The following is a 19,469-nucleotide window of genomic DNA, read 5'->3' as shown; positions in this document are numbered from 1 at the left end:
ACTATGTAAAATTTCATCTTCATTTTATCACATCCAGCAACAATGTGTTGATTTTTTTTAGGTATAAAATGTATTGATTTTTAAATATACTTAATTTATGCTATTTTATTCTTTATTTTTTTACATGCTCATTATTAATTTGTATCTAATTAAGTCTACATAAATTTTTGTTGCAAAAATTACGAGAAGAAGAAGACATTTAAATCAAGCCAAATCTTACCATTCTTGACACTTTTTTTTTCCCTGTTTTAACAATCCTGAAACTCTCATTCCCTTTTTTTTTTTTGGGCACATGAAACTCTAACTCCTTAAACCCACTAACAATCTATACACACTTGGTCCAACTTGTTTCCTCCATAGTCCATTTTCTATACAATAACGGTTACGGAACCCACATCCAAGGCCCGTTACGGGCTTCCCTCCTTATGACCACTTAGCGCGGCTCCAAGAACTCCTAGCCCCGACAACGCCTGAAACACCTCTGCCGAGCTGCTCCTCTACAACTATCAACACGCCACTTGTCACGACAACCTTTAACAACACAGAATCTCTTCAAATCTGTATAACATTACCTCTGTACGCTATAATTTCCCTTCATAAAATACACTACACTTTTTTTACTTTTTATAATAAAATAAAAAATATAATTATGATATCATTTAAAAGATATTTTTTTAAATATTAAAAAAATCACTTATAAAATATAATTTAATCTCAATATCTATAAATATATTTTTCTTAAAAAAATATTTTTAACGAGCAATCTATTTAAAATATTTTTAGCCATGCTCCTTTGTGACAATGCTCTAGAAAGTGCATTCAAGCTAAGCTGTGTATTTGGCAAGCCTGACTTCAAAATCACAACCTGTAGTTTAAGGATTTGATGAACTGGACTTAGAAATTTCATAACAATGGTATCAATAAACTACTCGCACACCAACTTATTAATTAATATAGATCCACATTGGGGGTAACAACAAGACTTACATCAATATCAATATCAATAGTCGGAAGATACAGCCCAGTCCTATAAGATCCAAAGACTTCTACCTGAAAGCCATATAAATTATAACCATCATTAAAATTTAGTACAACAACAACAAGACCAAAGCATAGAATTACTAAATGATTACCTGGCAATGGGGTCATATGTGCTTTATAACATCAAACACAGATTCTATTGTCGTGTCCCGTGCAGCTTTCTCTTCAGATGTTGAAGACAAAAACTCACAAAAATCCACTATCTCTGCACATATCAAGCATAACCGGACATATTACAAAAACCATCATCCTGAGAAAGAGTGAATCATAACGCCTCCCCCACCCCAAACAAATTGGTAAAAACTAATATTTGAATATAATTTTTTTGATATTCAATCATAAAATAAACAAATTCAAAAACACATTAAAACATGGCATGCTTAGTTTAAGTTACAATTCAAATAAAAACTGCTCCCCCGCCCGGCCCTTTTTCCTCCTCTAAAAACCAACTGTTTTGAAACCAACATAAAAAAAATCCAAATACTAAGTAAGAATCTAACACAGCAGAATAGATATTCTTTCGCAGCATGGATTGGTGCTTCAAAATTCCAATCAATCCGATACCTTTATGCAGTTGAAGCATGGGGCTCCTGAACTTGCAATTTCCGCGAAACCAACTGCTCTCGAGCTTTGGCTCGGGTGCAAGTGCTGGCGTCTTGGGCTCCTTCGCCACGACGATCGGCGGGAGAGAGTCCCGATCAGAAGTCTCTTTGGCAATGTCGAGAGAGAAGAAATCGATAGCAGCGGAACCTGGAGCGGTGGATGGAATTTCAGAGAGGGATATCTCATTGCGGAAGACAGAGTAGGACTCGTTGTTGTTGTCGTCGTCGGCGGTGGCGGCGGAGAAAGAGATGGGACTAAGGGTTTCGTAGAGGAAAGTTTCGGGAACGGAAGGTGGTCCTGCTCCGCCATTGAAGAGCTTCTAGCGTTCTTCGACCGAGAATGAAGAAGGGGTGGAGGAATTGGGGATGGTGATAGAAAATAGGGAATTCTTTTTATTTTTGCTGAAATTAGGGTTTTTTCAGGGTTTATGTGTGACGCGAATACAATAAAATATCTGAGTTTTTTGTAGGTGAAGAAAGTATAATTTAGACCTTGAAGGACCAAGAAATAAATGAAGATAACCAAAACTATAGGGACGGGTTCGCAAATAGTGAAATTTAACAAATGGAACAAATTTGGATATATCTTTTTTGCAACCTTAGCTTTTATACTGTTCTTAATTTTTTTTTTTTTTGGTCTATTATATTGTTCTTCTTATTATTATTATCTCGCTTATATTATTACTTTTATTGTTCTCATTAGTGTCATTATTATCGATACTGTTATTATGATAATATATCATTATTATCATTATTATTGTTATAATTACTATTAGTATTATTTTGTTTATTAAAATTATTATTACTATTATTCTTATTATTATAATTATTAATGTTATTATCATTGTCTTTATTGTACTACTACTACTAGTCTACTACTACTAAAATCAAAACTGAAAACTGTAATTCTAAGCCATAATTTGAAGACGTATATTTTTTTTTAATAAAATTTTTTTATTTTTATTAGAATATGATTATTATTTTTTTTATTGTTGTATATTTATCTATTTAGTCAATATATTCAGAGCGGTTTTTAATTAAGATTCTTAAAGGATTAATTTTCTTTTTATAATTAGTATTTTATTCCAAAAGAAAATTAATTATTAATTCATTATTTACTATTACTTCATTTCTTATTTACTCAATAATTAAAGCACAAGAACTACTGACACCACAAAATATCATACATTTACAGTGACAAAATATAATTTTACTGATTTATTCCAATAACTCAATTTTTTTAAATAGTAATCTCATTTATTATTGATGAGAAGATATTACACTTGTAATTTCACTGTTATTATCAAAACAACAAATTGATTAAAAAAATATATTTTTATTTTTTTTTGGACATGAAATTTTTTTATTCTTTCTTTTTGTATTGAATTTTTTTTTACTTTTAATTGTAAATATATATTTCTTTTTCTTTCACTTGAATAAATATATACTTTCTTTTTGTCAATAAATAAATATATACTTTAAACAACTATTATTTAACCATCCAATTTGATCAAATTAAAAAAAAATAACTCAAATAAATCTCTTTATAATAGTCTAAACCAATGAAAATAAAATTGGGTATCTTCCATAAAAAAGGGCTGATTATAAAAATAAGCCTACTAAGGCCAATAATCCTTGAACCTCTTACATGAGCACCCTAATCAATATGAATTTGCCCCTGACCAGGAAAAAAAAAAACCAATATTGAATTTGCTAAACCAAACGAACCGCATCATACTCATTTGTAATTTGTAATTTGTAATTATATTAAATTATGGGTCAGATATAACACAAATAATATTTCATGTACGGAGTTAATTTCTACCACACAATTAGAATATTCCTACACGGTCTTTAAGGTAGTGTTTGTTTTGAGGTACTGACACTACAAGAAAACACGTCTATTGCCACGCTTTTTGAGCTACCGCCACGCTTTTAAAAGGTGACTTATGAAAGGGTGGCGGTTGCTCTATCGCTACGCTTTTTTCAGTTTATCGCCACGCTTTTTTTTTGCCACGCTTTTTTACAAATTGGCACTTTTAAAAACGTGGCTGTATGTGGGAGATATGGCCACGCTTTTAAAGCGTAGCGATAGGTAGAGATATGGCCACGCTTTTAAAGCGTAGCGAAAGGAGAGATACGGCCACGCTTTTACAAGCGTGGCAGTAGACGAGATACGGCCACGCTTTTAAAGCGTGGCAGTAGAAGATATACAGCCACGCTTTAAAAGCGTGGTGAAAGCCTTGTTAAATTAAAAAAAAAAAATTCTTTTCCTTGCTTGATCTTCATTGCTACACAATATAAATTTTCAATCCTTTTTTATTACCAAACCTACAAATATAGTATGCAATTTTTATTACAAGACATATCAAACAATAATTAGTGACATATATAATTTACTATAATTGTTTTATACATTAAAAAACTAATATTCAAATGCAAAATAAATCTCGAGTTCAAATTCCAAAACTAAAAACCGAAGAAAAATACAAAAACAATACAAGTTAGAACTGCTCATAATATATCAAATTACACTAATAGAGATGCTCTTCAGCCTAAATACCTAGTAAAAGATCATAATCAACCTAAAACTGCTCCACTTTGTGCATTAAGCGTTCAAGTTATCCATTCCAATACTAGCCTGCAGCAAAATATCAAGAACAATAAAGCAACAGAAACTAAACTATGCTCACTGATTGGTAAATGCAAATCTAAAAGTACAATAACACGAAACTAAACTATGCTCAAAATACCAAACTAAAAGCAACAGACCTTCTGCAAATATGATTTAACAAATGTTTCCCCAGAGTTTTGTTCACTGATTCTGGAGGGAGATTAAGTTTCCGAACATCTTCAGGAGTCACCTTAAAACAGTAAACAAGAAGTGCTCAAAAGTCAAAACTGTTACCCTCCCCCCCCCCCAAAAAAATCAATGAACCCTAATGAATAAAAATAAATACAACAGGGGATAAAAAAACACTAAGTTGCTCGTGGTAGCAGCTAGAAACATGAAGAGTTAAGATTTACCAGGGTACAATAACATAAATTATAGGCCATCATAATAGATGGATGTAGTGATGCAAAATCTATTGTAGCAATTGGCTTTTCATAGAACCCAGCTCTTGCCTCCAATACCTGCAAGTTGCAGAAGTTAAAAGAATCATGATCTTGTGCTTGACAAGCAAAAGTTGGATAAATAAACATCCAAACGGAAAATAAGGAAAAGGATGCCAAGAATATATACACTTAAAATCATGCTTTCATTTTTTTTCTTTTACTCTTTGTTTTTGTTATTTAAAGAGGGATAAGACAAGTGAAAAGTATTTTAAGAACTCCGATTTAATACAAGCAGAGGACTTCGTATAAATTCTACTAAACCTTTTTTAAACTGTAAAAAATATTCTACCACATCTTTTCTGAGCGTAACAAATATGGTTACAAACAAAGAAAGTGGCCAAAAAATAAAAACAGAAAACAGTCTTTACAGAATGCAGCTACTAGAAGAGACTTGGTGATAACATTATTGAGCTATAAACAGCTTTCAAATCCACAAACATGTCAGCATTCAGCAACTCTGATGTTAGGTGGCACTGTGACAGCAATGTCCTACTTTGCTACAACATTTATGTTTAGCATGTATCTATAAATCTATTTCATTCAACGTAGTATTGGAAAACCCTTTGGGCATAGAAATCGTCAAATAATTTTGCTGGCAGGAAGCTTATTCAGTGTCTTAATTTCACATTGTATTAGGAGACATGACAAAAAGAAAACATGAAGTTATGCATATTTAAGGAAGATAGAGCCTGATATAATCATCAATTGAATAATTAAAATGAACTTACAGTGGCACCTTCATATGTTCCTTGTTCTGAACCAGCCTGTTTTACATTAGGAAGAACCAGGTTCTTCTGCTTTGCCTTCCTAAGGAGTTGAGAAAGTACCTGTAAGGAAAGGAGGGGAAAAAAAGTTTAATTCCTTTTTCAAATTCATGTGCCAAATAGATAAAGTACAACTTCAGGTTATTAATGAATCTATTAGCATAGATTCTAAAGCCAACTTCAGGTTTAGAGAAGTTATTAATGAATCTATTAGCATAGATAAAGTACACTAAACTAAATTGTCAAATTGTGTGATCATGTTTAATAACTCAGGTATTAAAAGTTTAGCAGAAATGTACTAATACGTGTTAAATGCCCTCCTGAACACGTATCATGTATTGTAAGTGGTTACAAACTCCCCTCATGCATAGTATAAATATAAATGTAAATAAACAAAACAAATAAAAAATAAATATATGAATCAGCTGCCTGTCTTCATCCACAACTCCTCCAAGGTAAGGGGCACCAGCTAAAATGCAGACCAAATGGTAGTTGCACAAAGCATACTACGAGAGAAACAAATCAAAATATGAACCTTTAAACAATACACAGCAAGGCGCCTCCTAGTTTCTGCATTTCCATTCTGAAGATCAGATATGATAGAATGGTGAACATCCTCTTTCTGCAGCATGCAAACAGACAGAGGCTTGTTAAATTGGTATGCTTTATATTTTTCCAAAAGAAAAAGAAAGAAAGAAAAATAAATCAAGCAATGAAGGCATGATGGAAGTGCAACATTTCAGTTTTTTTAAATATTTTGTGCTGGCCATTAGAATAGAACCACACAAAGCAAAAAAGCAAATAGAAACACATGCACAAATATACGAATAGTAACTAACACATACTAATCAAGATTTATTTTGCTAAATTATTATAACTCATTTAGTCCATGATGTCACATTTACAATAGCAAAAAGCCAGGGCAAAAAAAGATTTGTCAATTGTTTCTTCTACCAATAATTCATGTCTTATGAACAGTTCCAAGATATATTAAAAATAGAATGGAGTAAGGAAATAATTACATGGAATGAAATAAAAAAACATTGCCTTACCTGCTCAGAAAGAAAGTGTGCTGAAACAGAATTCAAAGAATAAGAACTTAATTTGTAGTCTCTTTGCATAACCTTCAAATAAAACAAAGCCAAAAAAACTTACTCAGTAATAAAGTTGGATTATCCAAACAGAGGGTAGTTAATGAAAAGCAAAATCAACATTACCTGGAGCAGATCAAACTGAACTCTCCCTTCTACAGCAACTTCTTTACTTTCTCTGGTTCCATACTGTCTACAAAACCATCAAGTAACACCGAGAAAGTGGTTGAAACAATTAACAGTGCAAAAACACAAATGGTAAACGAGATAGTTTTAAAATTCATAGAAAATGTTGAGGACCTAAAATGTTGTAATTACTTTTGAAACCAAAAATCCTCATTTTTTTATAGAAGTTGATGCACTCGTAAGAAACCCACCATCTACTACAATTCCAGAAATTTAACTAACACAAATAACATGAGAGTGAACCCATAGAATAACGTGTTATTTCTTATCTTTACCTAGATGAAAAAGTTGTATCCTTTACTCGGACCCTACTGTTCCTGATACGGCCCAAAATAGGAAATTCTGCTATTTTCAAGGCTTGAGCTCTCTGAAAACAAGAAAAGCATAAACTAAACATGTAATAAAATAGCAGCCACGACTAAATTAACCGAAGCTTCTAATTATTAACTGGTAATACTTTCTAATCTCAAAGATAACCAATACCTCAATAAGATATGGCAGGTCAAATTTGCAGATGTTATATCCAATTATAATATCAGGGTCAACTCTAACCGAAGCAATCAAACTCTAACTGACAGTTAGACAAGCTTCTTGCTATCTTCTTATATTTCCCAGCAGGAATTTCAATCCAATTACCACCAGCTATATTGCAATCAATCATGAAGCGAAGGGAAAAAAGTACATTGCTTTCATAAGTCATGAAGCTCTTCATGCCAAGACCATTAAGCTGAATACCTCTATCAAGAATACCTACCAAGAATTATAATTTTGGCAAGAGAATAATTAACTCGTGACCATTTGCTTTTGAGAAGGACAATTGTCAAAATGTAAATACCAAAACATTAATGTAAGGATTTGAGAAACCTAACAATTTAGCAAATTAAAACAACAGCAGCCCAATAATTTAGCAAATTATCAACTTAACAGGTTCAAAAACAGAAAATCACAACAAAAAATAAAAATAAAAATAACAGAAGAACAACAGAACAACAACACAAGAACAATTAGCAAATTAACAAGTTCACACTAACAGTTAAAATTTACCAGAAAAATACTAATGCAAGTGGAATCATCATGCTAATATGTTTTCTACAAAGATGCTATTTGTGCAGCAAAAATTTCCTAATTACTAAGATCCAATTATTCTAATTTCACATGCAATCAACTTACTAAGTTTCTAAAAGCTAGAAATGATAAAACCAACCCGAAATATGGTTAAAGCATTTCATCAAACATGTTGAGTGCGGTAAACTTGAAACGAAATAAGAGAATTCAAAGCTTAGTATCAGTGTGATAGAGAAGAGAACATAACTATTGTATACTTTAATTCAGTCTATGAAAAAAAATCTAAACCACTGCCAAATCAAATAGTTACTTATTGTAATAGAAATAAGCAGAGTATTGGTGTTGTGTGAGTGTATTGTCTGGTGGTGGGTTTAGGGAACTCACGGCGGCGACAAACGAAAGCAGTTCGACGGCTAGGTGGAGCACACGGGTTGGTCGCAGAGTTTGAAGCAGGGCAACGTGGCTTCCAGACGAACGTGAATGCGAACGGTGAACGGCGAGTGAACGCGAACGGTGAACGTCGAGCAAACTTGAACGGCGAAGAACGCGAACGAAGACGACGGCTGAACGAAGACGCGAACGTTAACGACAACCAACAGCGGCGGAAGCGCGGCTGAGCAGACAAAGACGACGGACGCCGAGCTCGAGGAAGCAGCTGCGATCGGTGACAGCGAACGGGAGTTGAAGACTTGGAGCACGAGGGAAGCTAAATAGACAGACGGACGGCAACAGTATGCCACTCCTTGCGGCGGCGGTGGTGTAGGCTTACAGTGTTAGGGTTTTTTGGCTGAGTTTCTGTGAATGAAAGAAACGGAGGGAGAAAGGGAGAAAGAAACGAAGGAGCTTCAGAACCAAGAGTGAAAGTAAGCAAATTTGGCAAAAACGACGAAGTTTCTTTTAAACCGGTCGGTTCTCTGTCCGGTTCAACCGTTCCTGTAGCTCTCTACGGCCACACTTTTGAAGCGTGGCAGAAAAAAAAAACCTTTTGGCCACGCTTTTAAAGCATACCAAAAGAGTACCAGGATATGGCGACGTTTTGTAAGTGTGGCCGTAATGAAACCCTGTTGCCACGCTTTTAAAACGTCCTTGTTTCTCTCTATGGCCATGCTAAGCGTGGCAGAAAAAAAACATGGCCGTTTCTCTAATCAATTGCCACCCTTACAAAAGCGTGGCCGTTGATCCTTTTCGCCATGCTTTTGAAGCGTGGCAAAAAAAAAGTGGCCAAATCTCTAATCTACCGCCACCCTCATAAAAGCGTGGCCATTGACCACTTTTGGCCACGCTTTTGAAGCGTGGCAAGAAAAAAGCGTGGCCACAGGCCTTTTTTCTTGTAGTGTGAGACGGAGACTAGGGGACTCCATCTCAGTATCATGTTTGTTGGCCTAGAGACTGGTACTAAAATTTCAGTCTCTGTCTTAAAAATTTCAGTATTTCAATACTTCCAAAAAGTAGGGACACAGAGATAGAGACGGAGACAGAAATTTAAATAACAATTTATGTCCAAAATACCCTCATTCTAATTATCTAATTCCTAATTTGCCCTTTTGACCAAATCAAATAATCAGGGTTGAGTTCTTCTAATATCATATCAATCAGACCTTGGAGCTAACCCTGAAGCTACTGCCGCTACCCATCGCCGCCTGCAAGACCACTACCTCGTCGTCGAAATCGTTGAACCACTGTGAGCAAGGTTAGTCGCCGTCACACCTTCATCTTCATAGGCATATTTTTCAATTCATGGTATCCTCATGAAGCTTCTATTTCTCTTCTCTTCTCCTCCATATTTGCATTTTGTTTCATGTATCTTAAGCATTTGTGTTGTTTTTTATTGCAGTTTTATAGTTGTATGGAGTTATATGATTTTTAATTCAAAATTTCTACTGCTCTACTTGTTGAAATTTTTGGTAAATTTCAGCGCCTTCTGCAGATTATCTTCTATTTCGATATTTTCTGTTTTTGTTAAATGTATTTGGGAAGTGTGTTTTATGTGATATGTGTATTTAGTTCATAAACCATGATCTGTGGAGTGTGGACCAGTCATGGTTTTTTCTTATCTTATGTAGAACTGATTTTGTTTTCTCTCTGACCTATATGTTAGTGAAATTAAATGCAATGTGTGAAGTATTATTATCAGAAAAGTGTGCTGAATCTTGTTCTCTGGTACTATATATATTGTCGTGGATCATATGTGTTGTTTAAATTGGGTTGGTGCTACTGAAAGGGTTAGTTAATTCATTCATATAATAATAGAGTTGAATTGCTTGAATAGGACAAATTTATTTTCCTCCATTTAATAATGCCAATGCCTTGCATGTATAAAATAAAATCTTTTCTGATTAATACATTTCTTAATTATTGTGTTATATAATCTGCATTCAACATTTGCCTCAACTTTATTTTAGCATATATAATGAAATGAAAATTAAATGATTTTCAGACTTCCAGATCGTACCATATATAATGCAATCTGTATAGTCATAATTTAAATTTGTACTCGGAATTGCTTGCGTGGAAATTGTTGTCGTGTTTTTGTTATGCAGTTTTCTGAGACGAATCCCTAGCTCCCTTCCGGTGAATTCATCTTCACACCTACAATTCGTCTCTGCCCGCAGTTTCGTTCTTATTTTTTCAATTTTTAATATCTAGCTCATATGGTACTCGATTTATTTCTCACAAATTATTCTGCATTTATTTGCAAGTTGGAAACTTTTCTGTAATAACCAATGAAAATTTTCGAAGCTAATTTTTTTATTTCAGATCTAGAATTGCAATGCACAGGGTATCTAATTAATTCATGGTCTATGCAAACTGCAAATGCATGAATTTTTCTAAGCTGTGTTGCTTCTGATTTTCTTTTTTATTTTTATTTTTCCCCTTTTGACCCTTTTTGCTAATAAAGCTGGCTTTATTTGTGGGGGACAACGTTTTGATGCTCAAGGGGAGCACCATACTAATGACCCTTTTGAGTATATTACAATTCAAAACTTGAAAAAGTAGACAGCTGCAAAATTTGCATCAAATATTAGAGGATGTTAGCAGTTGATGGCACTTATTTATTTATTTAACATCTTTTACCAACAGAAGAACCAAATATATGAGTTTTATGATTTGGTAGGTTACTTACTTTTTGAGCTAAATTTGTGCTCTATGATACTCCAATCTTCACTCTCTGATCTTTGGAGCCAGAAATGCTAGTTGTGTTTGTCTTTAGTAGAAAAGTAAGTTGGTAGTTCATATAAATATTGAGAAGAAAATTAGTATTCTAAATAAAGTTATTAACTTTTGTTGTACAAATAATATTACTCCTAAGTTCTTAGGAGTATGGAATTAATTGATTATTTTTTTTATACATGGGAGATTGTAAAGAGGTACAGCATGCAAAACAAGGGTGATAAGGTTGATGTGGGTATGGTACTAACCATATATTAAATAAATCAATGTTACTGGTTTATTGAATTGATTTTGACTTGGTAGGTTTGAAATTTGAATATCAATGTTTTTAATTGTGAGAGTTGCCCCTGCCTTTATGCTGAAATGAAGACATGTTTCAAGTCACATGAAGTTGACATGGACAAAAATGACAATAGCATGTATTAAGTAACTAATTCCATTGCTATAAATTGTACTACTTTGGCTATTTGGCTATTAACCTGTTCTTATTTCAAGTACATGTGACAAAAGACATTGAATAATTATATCTAGTTTAGATTTTGATTTGAGTAAATTAAATGTTTATGCTTATTTTGTATGAAATGATTTTGTTAGAAAGGAATGGAACGGTCGGAGATTATTAAATGATGTGTTTCTTTTTATGAAACAATGAGATCGAAGCATGGTAATTTGATGTTGAACTTTGTTCTTACATTATTTGTGTACTTTAGGAATAGAAGTAGTGGGAAAGTGTCATTAGGCGGAAGAATAAATAGTAGAATTAGACATGATGCTTTAGAGCGTATTATTGGTGAAGGTGATAGGAATTGTATTTGGGAGTTAAGAATGAACACAAATGCCTTTGCTAATTTGTGCGAGTTGCTTCAAGTCCAAGGAGGACTTTGTGAGGATGGTCAAGTAAGCTTGCCGGAACAAGTTGCAACTTTTTTAATTATCTTAGCTCATCACAAGAAAAACCGTAATCTACAAGTTAGATTTTGTAGGTCTGGGGAAACAGTTAGTAAGTATTTCAACAAGGTTTTAAAGGCTATTATACGTATGCAAAACTTGTTATTCGCCAAGGCCTCACCGGTTGAAGAGGATTGCATAGACCCAACATGGAGAAAGTTTAAGGTAAACCTAAATGGATTATGTATGTAATTTGTTTTTAGCCTGGAAGGATTGTCTATCTAAAAGTTGTATTTTTTTGTGAATTATAGGGTTGCTTGGGAGCATTAGATGGCACTTATATAGAAGTGACAGTCCCCGAGTCTGATAAGTCAAGATATCGAACAAGGAAGGGTAAAATATGTACTAATGTCCTAGGAGTGTGTAATCGAGATATGAGCTTTGTTTATGTACTTAGTGGATGATTTAGTAATTTTTATGAATTCATTAACTTATTAGGATGATTTAGTAATTTTTATGAATTCAATAAATTATTAGGTGAAATGTCCTAATTCACAAGTTATTATTAGATTCTGACTTTTCAAATTATTGCTTCATAAATTTTCAAGGTAATGTTAGATACTGAATATTCAAACTAATGCTTCATGAATTTATGTTAATGAGTTCAATATGCTAAATTCAGTGTCCTTCCATCTATGTTATTAGTAAGTTGTTATTCCCATCTATATAAAATGCTTTGTATGATATTATGATAATATAACTTTTTAGTTGGATCAGATTTTGCAGTTGTTTTGTTTGGAATTAGGTAAAGAATACAAGAATTTTTCAAAACAGCCAATCTAATTTCAAGAATTTAATGTCAACAGATCAGTCAATCTAATTCATTCATATACATGCTTTTACAACATGTTTACAAATACAAATAAATTACACACAAATACTCCTGCTGCAAATTAAAACCCAACACTATAACTTAATATGTAGTTCCTTTTGCCTTCAAGAGATTCTGTGATGCATAAGTTATGTATCCTTTTGCCTTCATCTACTTACTCCATGTTTGAAATCACAGCTTGAGCTCGGTGTGCCATGGCAATTCCATCTCCCGTAGCCACCTTCGATAACAAAAAGATAAACAAGTTAAATTAAAAGAAATAAGACCATAAAATGCAGGTCATGCACTATAAGCAAGTCAACATATTAAGTGTGCAACCAGAATAAGATGGATCACTTCACTGCCATCAATTAACACTTACAAGGACAAAGAAAACCACTTAATCAATCAACAATTTCAGCTTAAACTAGACCTTATTAATTCTGTTTATATTTTAATCATGCTATTTCTAAATTTATAGTGTATCATCAGAATAAATTAATAAGATGTTGCAAATGAGTAAGTAACAATAATCAGTAGTTTATTTGTAAACTTTAGTTTTCAAGATATAACTATCTTATTAATAGAAAAGAGGTCTACCAGAGGATTTGTAGTTTTGGGATAAATATGTCCAGCTCCACCAGATGCAAGCAAAGTCACCTTTGAAAGGAATCTTACCACCTAAAAACTAAAAAGATGAAAATTCAAAAATATATTCAACAATAGCAATAACATCTTTCTCAAGCAATTGCACAAAATCACTTTCCCCACCTCTAATGTTTCAGTATTCAGAGTGTCAATACCAACACAAGTGATATCAAATCCATCCTGCAACACCAGTGGCATGTTTTAGATTTTTAGTTAGAGAACGCACTGAGACATTCAAAATGTACCTAGTAAAATTTGAACAGCAACAATTTCACGTGAATGGAGCCCATGAATTTAAAACTTCAAATGTTTGACAAATACCAGCATGCTTGGAGCGAGGTACTAGCAAGGTATACGGTACAAAACCATTAGTATAAAAATAAAATAATATCAGAGAAAACAAACCTGACAAGTGAGAAGATCTATAGCGAAATGGTGTTCAAACACAAAAATATTAGGATTATTAACAACTGACTTCAGCAGAGCCCTTTCAATTTCTTTTCCAATCATATCAGCAGCATGAACAATTCGACGATGTGAATGACCCCCTTCCCTCACTAGAGGCAAGTTCCCATCTTCTCCATGATCAAATGAAGTGCTTATGGCAATTAATTCTCTGACTCTGTCTGGTCCTTCAGTACAGACAACCTGGAAAAGGAAGGGTCATACTTAGTACAAAACTTGACGCAGTAGTCAGAGAAACCAGTGATTGCTTACAAGTATATATGTAATTCTATCATGCTCAAAATAATCATCTCTGTAATAAGAACAGTTCAGTTCAAATTTTTACAGGTGCCCTTTGTTGAAATTTTTACCCTTTTGCAAAGACAAGGAAACATCAGAAATTTGGTATCAAAATGATCATAATCATCAGCTTACATACCTTATTCGGAGGATAGCCCCTGTTTCCAGCATAACTAGCAACCGAATTTCCCCTGCAACCAACAGAAGAAAGTGAGAGAGAGCAAGAGAGAAAGAGAGAGACAGATGGAGAGAACCGTAAGCGAAGGAATTGATGAAACGGTGGCAAGGCTTCCTCGTCGACGGCGAACTCGACGCCAAGCAAGAGATTGACGCGGCGAAATTGGGTGAACTGACGGGAGATTAGGGATTGAGAAAGGAGGAAGGGGAAATGGTTGTTTGAAGGATTGGATTTGGGTTTTTTTTTTTAGTTAGTAGGGATAATTTGGTCATTTCATTTATTTTAGTCTCTATATTTTATTTGGAATGATATTTTATACCAAACACAATACTAAGACTTATTTTAATTCTTGTCTCTCTATCTCTGTCTCTCAGTATCTGTCTCTCAGTCTCTGTCTCTCTGCCAAACGCTACCTAAAGGACCAGACGCAAGTTTCCTCACCATAAACAAATTTTACAATATCAAGAAAAGGGAAAAGATAGTGGAGAGGTTAATCCGTTCATCCATTGAATTTGTTTGCCTTTAAATAATTATTAAGTTAAATTAATTTGTTATTGAGATTTATAGATATTAAAAATGTTACTTTTTACTTATTAATTTTTTAATTTTAAAAAATTAATTAAAAGATTATTAATCTTAATTTTTTATTTTAACCAATTTTTTTCATTTTGGAGAAATTTATAGGAAAATTTTATTTCCCAATAAAAGTAACATTAGAAACCTCTCAAAGAAAAAAAAAGGCAGCTAATGGATGGACTTGGAACAAATGCGAATATACTCAAAATAAATAAACTATCATGCCCTTGAATTTATAAAACGCTCATAATAATAACTTTTATATTTGTTAACAACAATTATATCCTCGAAATATTTAAAAATGTTACAAATCTGCTCAACTGCGAAGAGAATCCTTTTTCATTAAACAGAGCTTGGTGATATGACAGACGGAAATCCAACGCGGCATTCCTTTAGGGTTTCAATCCCATTTCTATTTTATATGGAATTGAGAGACAACGTTTTCTCCAATTTCATCAAAAAGCAAAACCCTAACCATTGTCATGCTTGGTGGAAGCAGAGACATGTCCAATAATAATCGAAGGACACAGTCAATAGAAAATGGTAGCTCTGGGATCGAAGAACATGGGAGCAAGCCCTACGACAGGACATGCTTCTGCCGTCTTCAGGTGGTGGCGTCAAAGTAGAAGACGAAGAGAAATCCAAGGAGATTATTTTTCAGGTGTCCTATGTGGAAGGTATGTATGAATTTACTGTTTCATTTGTGCCCTCTTATTGAGAATTGATGTTGATGGATGGCTTTTGTATTGGGCAGACGAAGAACACTGAGTGTCGTTATTCTCGGTGGATGGACGAAACTAATGAGGAATCAGTTGGGGTGCAGGAATGCTCTAAGAATAGCACACTAGTATGCAATGCAAGTGGAGTTTTGAAAGGGAGATTTACCAGTATTGAGATTGAGACGATACACAGAGATCAAAAGATGATGATGGAGCACACAAAGAGAGTTGCATTGTTTCTATGCATCATCATGTTTGAACTTGTACTGAGTTTGATTTGTTTGATTAGATAAGACAAAGGTTGCATGTAGGACATGGTTTTTTGATGGATGTTATGTATTATTGTTGTCTGAAAGTTATGTTGACATTATTGTAACTATTTATTTGCCTGTTAATGAAGTGGATTTGTATCTTAAATTCAATTACATCACTAACAAAAAGTATGAATGGAATGAAGTGCAACTAACTAAAAACAGCAACTAAGAAACAAAAACTAAGTTGAAATAGACTTAAAAAATTAAATTTGCCAAAAGCACAAGACTAACACCAAAAATATTGAAGTGCATAACATTAAGCATTAACACAAATTGTTCCAACCAAAATACTGCTTACTTGCTAATTAGTCTTAATACCAAATACCAAAATACTAAAGGTGTCCAACAAAGGCACATAACTATTCATACTAAATATCTACATATAACCCAAAAGTAGAAAAATCATCCAAACTAAACATCAACATATAACTCAAAAGAAGAACAAATTAGAGAGCCAAGCATCCTTCAAGTTGACTGATTTGTCATGAACTTAGAGAATCTAGAAGTGGTTGTTTTACTTGCTCCATTCCTGGTTTCATTTGACACCATTAGAGTCCTTGTGGTGTTTGGAACTCCTGAACTAGGAGCAGCAGCTGAAGTAGGAACAATGAGCCTAATATGTGGGGGCCTAAATGGTGGGTTGGGCTTTGGAGGTGCTCTTGGAGCTGGAGCTGTAAGCCTCATATGAAGTTGGGCTGTTGAACTTGGAGCTATGGGTCTCACATGGGATTGGACTGATGAGGGCCTCATAATAGGCATCTTTACCCTGATTCTTTTTCTGCTAGTAGATGCATTAGTAGCAGCAGTATTGGAGGGAGTTTTAGGAGTTGATATAGCACTTCTGGCAGATCTGGGTGCTCTTTTTGCAAGGTTGGTTCTAGCTCCTCTCCTTCCAGCACCATGATTTGTTTATTCGGATATGTTTATATTTTACTACAACAAGTTAAATATAATTACTACATGTCACATTATTATGAACAGCAGTCATTGAGTAATGTAATACCTCTTCATCAGTTTCAGAGTGTGGGTGGCCTTGTGTTGGCTCCTTCTACTGCATTTATGGTTTCCTCCCAAAAACTCTCCTGCCATGAAGTGCCAATCAAATTGCTTATAGTCTTCGATGTCTGCCAACAAATATTCTAGAAATTCCTTCTAGTTTCTCTTTGTTTATACATCAATTACTCCATATGCAACTGGGAATAGATGATTGTTGGCATCTTGAGCAATGGCTGTCAGCAGCTGCCCCCCAAAATAACCCTTCAGAAATGCTCTATCAAGACATAAGAAAGGCTTACATCCTTGCTTGAATCCCTTTTTGCAGGTATTTAGGAAGATGTATAGGCTTTTAAACTTAGGCAACCCTTCAGGTTGTGGGGTTGTACCCATATGGCAAGTGGATCCCAGATTGGCCTTACGCAGCTCATTTAAGTAAGTCATTAACTTCAAATACTATTCCCTTTATGTGCCCTCAAAGACATCCTTAGTCTTTTCCATTGTCCTAAACATCATCCTCTCTCCGACACATATATCAAACTCAACCGTGAACAAGTCTTGAGACTCTTTGTGGGACAAATTGGGACAGATCCTAATCTTGCTAATCAACTCCTCCAAAAACCATTTACAAGTGACTGGCCTACTTCTATTACTCTTAGGACACGTATGCTCATCCACCAATGTTTTAATTTGGTAACTAGGTGGCTAGTTTCTCCTTGCACAGTAAACCTCCAATGAATAAGTTTCATTGTAGCAGATGACCCTGCACCTATGTGGCTCAACCTTGAGAAAAAAATGCCTCTCTGTTCATTTGAATACTATACTTCCTGATTGCATTCTTAAACTGTTCCATCATGCCAAACTCCGTGCCAAACTCCAATCTAATTTTCCCAAACTTTGTCTCAGGATTGTGCTAAGGGAATATTAGATTTTCATTCTTGGAATCAGAACCGGGAGGGGTATGCAACTCCTTAGAGTGGTACTAATATTCTGCTGGCTCGTCATCATGGTCATTTAGGTTAGGAACAATCACCCTTGGTGCCTCATTCTCTTCTTTAGGTGGTATAATTCTTTGAGCAGATGCAAGGGGTCTTGGATGATGCCTCCTACCTTGTATCCCACCAGAGGCATCCTCATCTAATCCAACAATGTGACGCAGTCATATAATTAGGTTATTAATTAACCGACAAGTTTTTGCAAGTAAAATAGAATCACAACATTAAACAAAATTCGTATAGGATCTACAATTCATTTAATATGATATTTGTAAATAATTTCGTGTTTTAATCAATAAAAAATATACAACAAATATACAATTATAAAACATAATCATATTCTGTATCATACATGCGTTAAAAAATATACTAACCTGTATGTGCATCACTATTGTTCTGTGGTGCACATTCTGCTCTACCAGATGGTTGGGGCCTTAGATGTTTCTTCTTGCGTCTCCTTCCCCATCAACTTCTTCAGGGTTAGATTGCCCTTCTTGACCTTCAACTTGTGTATCATGGTTGTCTCCTAAATTGGGGGGCCTCATTGGCAATTGTTGCAGCTTGACTTTGATTAGGTAGCATTTCAATAGCTATGACATTTTGCAATTGCTCATCATTCCCACCTTTACTCAACATTGGTTCACCCTCTTCTTTCTGTTGCTCCTCATGTTGTGGGGATCCTCGTGATGATTTTCCTGATTTTTTGAAGGAGGTCCCTCTACTTCTTCGTCATCTGGTCTTCCATGCTTCTCATGCTGTGGGGGATCCTCATGATGATTTTTCTAATTTTCTGAAGGAGGTCCCTCTATTTTTTCGTTATCAAGTCCTCCAACCATTGCACTAGCCTGATTTGTATCATCAGAAACCAAGAATTCATCAACATACTCTGGTTCGGCATCAACATGATGCTTAAAATACAAGTGGACCCTGTTTTTATCCTTTAGTATAGTATCACACAACTTGTTGAGTTAAGTATATACAAATATAAATGATGATGACAAACATTATTTTATTGGGTTAAACACCCAATTGTTTTCTTGATCAGCCTTTGCTAAGTGATGCAGGCTAAGGAAATAAAAATGCAGCAGTCCAAACAAGTTGAAAAACAAAGGAAAAGGAGCTGCCCACATCTTCAATCTAAACCCAAATAAAAGTATCAAAGAAAGAGAGAGCTTCATTCTTCTTCTCGTTCATTCATCAGAAGAGAAAGAGAGATAAAGATAAATCACAAAAAGCTAATGTCTAATCACCCAAATCAAAGCATCGAGCTAAGTCAGAGGATAAAGGTGATTTATTTCCATTTGCATGGAATTTACTTTTTTTACTCCTTCTCCAAATTTCTGCAACTCCAATTTGGGATAAATGGAGAAAGTGTTCTCTGAATAATCACTGTTGTGAATCAAAGGCTAAAAATATTTCTTGGGGACAAAGCACTTGCTCAAGGGTTTAGATTTGAGTTTACCACTGAACAACATTTTCTTGCTGATCTGGGGTCTTCGGTCAAGC

At 34.4% G+C, this 19,469-nt stretch overlaps 2 protein-coding genes and 1 pseudogene across 2 annotated transcripts; 1 reads left to right on the top strand and 2 right to left on the bottom strand.

Moving 5' to 3' along the window:
- Window positions 1–755: 755 nt before the first annotated feature.
- Window positions 756–2,077, bottom strand: LOC107614479 (uncharacterized). Its single transcript, XM_088497400.1, has 4 exons — window positions 1,606–2,077; window positions 1,134–1,246; window positions 988–1,050; window positions 756–865 (listed from the first exon to the last, which is right to left on the bottom strand). The coding sequence occupies exons 1-2, from the start codon at window positions 1,951–1,953 to the stop codon at window positions 1,241–1,243; spliced, it is 354 nt and encodes a 117-aa protein (XP_088353526.1). The 5' UTR covers window positions 1,954–2,077; the 3' UTR covers window positions 756–865; window positions 988–1,050; window positions 1,134–1,240.
- Window positions 2,078–11,685: 9,608 nt separating this feature from the next.
- Window positions 11,686–12,389, top strand: LOC107610749 (uncharacterized). Its single transcript, XM_016312752.1, has 2 exons — window positions 11,686–12,150; window positions 12,237–12,389. Exons 1-2 carry the CDS (start codon window positions 11,686–11,688, stop codon window positions 12,387–12,389), a joined length of 618 nt encoding a protein of 205 aa, XP_016168238.1.
- Window positions 12,390–17,142: 4,753 nt separating this feature from the next.
- On the bottom strand, window positions 17,143–18,121 carry LOC148547487 (uncharacterized; annotated as a pseudogene).
- Window positions 18,122–19,469: the final 1,348 nt, after the last annotated feature.

Source organism: Arachis ipaensis, chromosome B8, assembly GCF_059453495.1.
Source record: "Arachis ipaensis isolate K30076 ecotype BB chromosome B8, ASM5945349v1, whole genome shotgun sequence".
NCBI lineage: Eukaryota > Viridiplantae > Streptophyta > Magnoliopsida > Fabales > Fabaceae > Arachis > Arachis ipaensis.
Note: the sequence above shows the minus strand (reverse complement) of the source record. Positions and strands in the feature narration are given on the sequence as shown.